General features: G+C 33.7%; 1 protein-coding gene across 1 annotated transcript in view; it reads right to left on the reverse strand.

Moving 5' to 3' along the window:
• LOC106877297 (short-chain dehydrogenase/reductase family 9C member 7) overlaps positions 1 to 1,098 on the reverse strand; it is a 27,985-nt gene that overhangs the window by 12,280 nt on the left and 14,607 nt on the right. The window contains exon 2 of the mRNA XM_014926166.2: positions 493 to 705. Within this exon, the coding sequence (XP_014781652.1) occupies positions 493 to 705 (213 nt within the window). The remainder of the gene's footprint in view (positions 1 to 492; positions 706 to 1,098) is intronic.

Consider the following 1,098-nt stretch of genomic DNA (forward strand, 5'->3'; position numbering starts at 1 on the left):
CAGGTGTCTTGGGGAAATTTCGAACCTGGGTTCTCATTCCTAAGGTATTTTTCGATATTATTATTATTATTATTATTATTATTATTATTATATGCCCACGGGCATATGGCGTAGTGGTTAAGAGCGCGGGCTACTAACCCCAAGATTCCGACTTCGATTCCAAGCAGTGACCTGAATAATAATAATAATAATAATAATAATAATAATAATAATAATAACAACAACATCGAAAAATACCTTAGGAATGAGAACCCAGGTTTGAAATTTCTCCAAGACATTTGATGAAGGCTGGAGGGTATATCAGCCGAAACGTTATGTTAACAACAAACAAGTTGAGGACGAATATCCATCAAATGTAAATAATGGAAATAATGTACATAATTCTTCATCTCTTAAATATAGAAATGTAAACGCTTTCATTTCAATAATCGAGAATTTCCAAAAACAAAAAAACAAAAACATTTGCGTGACCGAATGTGTGTTTGTACTCACTGTTAGGCCCAAGATCGCTCTTCACATCTTTCACGGCTTTTTGTAACTGTTCATCACTGACAACATCTAGTTGTATTACTTTGCTCTTCGATGACATCTTTTCTCGCAACATGTTAGCGCCAGTTCCATTCGCAAAAAGACAACAAGCATACACAGAGAAGCCTTTCAGATCTAATTTCACTGCCAGTTCATGGCCAAATCCAGTATCACAACCTGTAACAGAAGTGGAAAAATATTTCTTTATAGTAGAGATAACTTTAAAAGTGACTTAATAGCACTGCTAACACACGTAGGACACATAACTGACTTAGAAGCCTTTAAAATACATGGTAATATATTATATGGTTGTCTACCCACCCAAAAAACACCGTTGTTTACATTTTTTCGACACCCCACTCCCCACTTTCGGCTACGGGGAATACGAATCTGCAAAAAGATTGGCAAAAATCGGCATTTAAAAATTAACACCCCCACCCTCATTTCCTTCATTTTTTACTTTTTTCAGAATTTTTTTTTCAAAATATGCAGAAAAATGCGGAGATTATGATTCTGAGAAAAAATTCCAAAAATTTTTATAAAATTTTTTTTAAGAATTTTTTTTTTTTT

This window comes from Octopus bimaculoides, chromosome 5 (assembly GCF_001194135.2).
Source record: "Octopus bimaculoides isolate UCB-OBI-ISO-001 chromosome 5, ASM119413v2, whole genome shotgun sequence".
Classification (NCBI taxonomy): domain Eukaryota; kingdom Metazoa; phylum Mollusca; class Cephalopoda; order Octopoda; family Octopodidae; genus Octopus; species Octopus bimaculoides.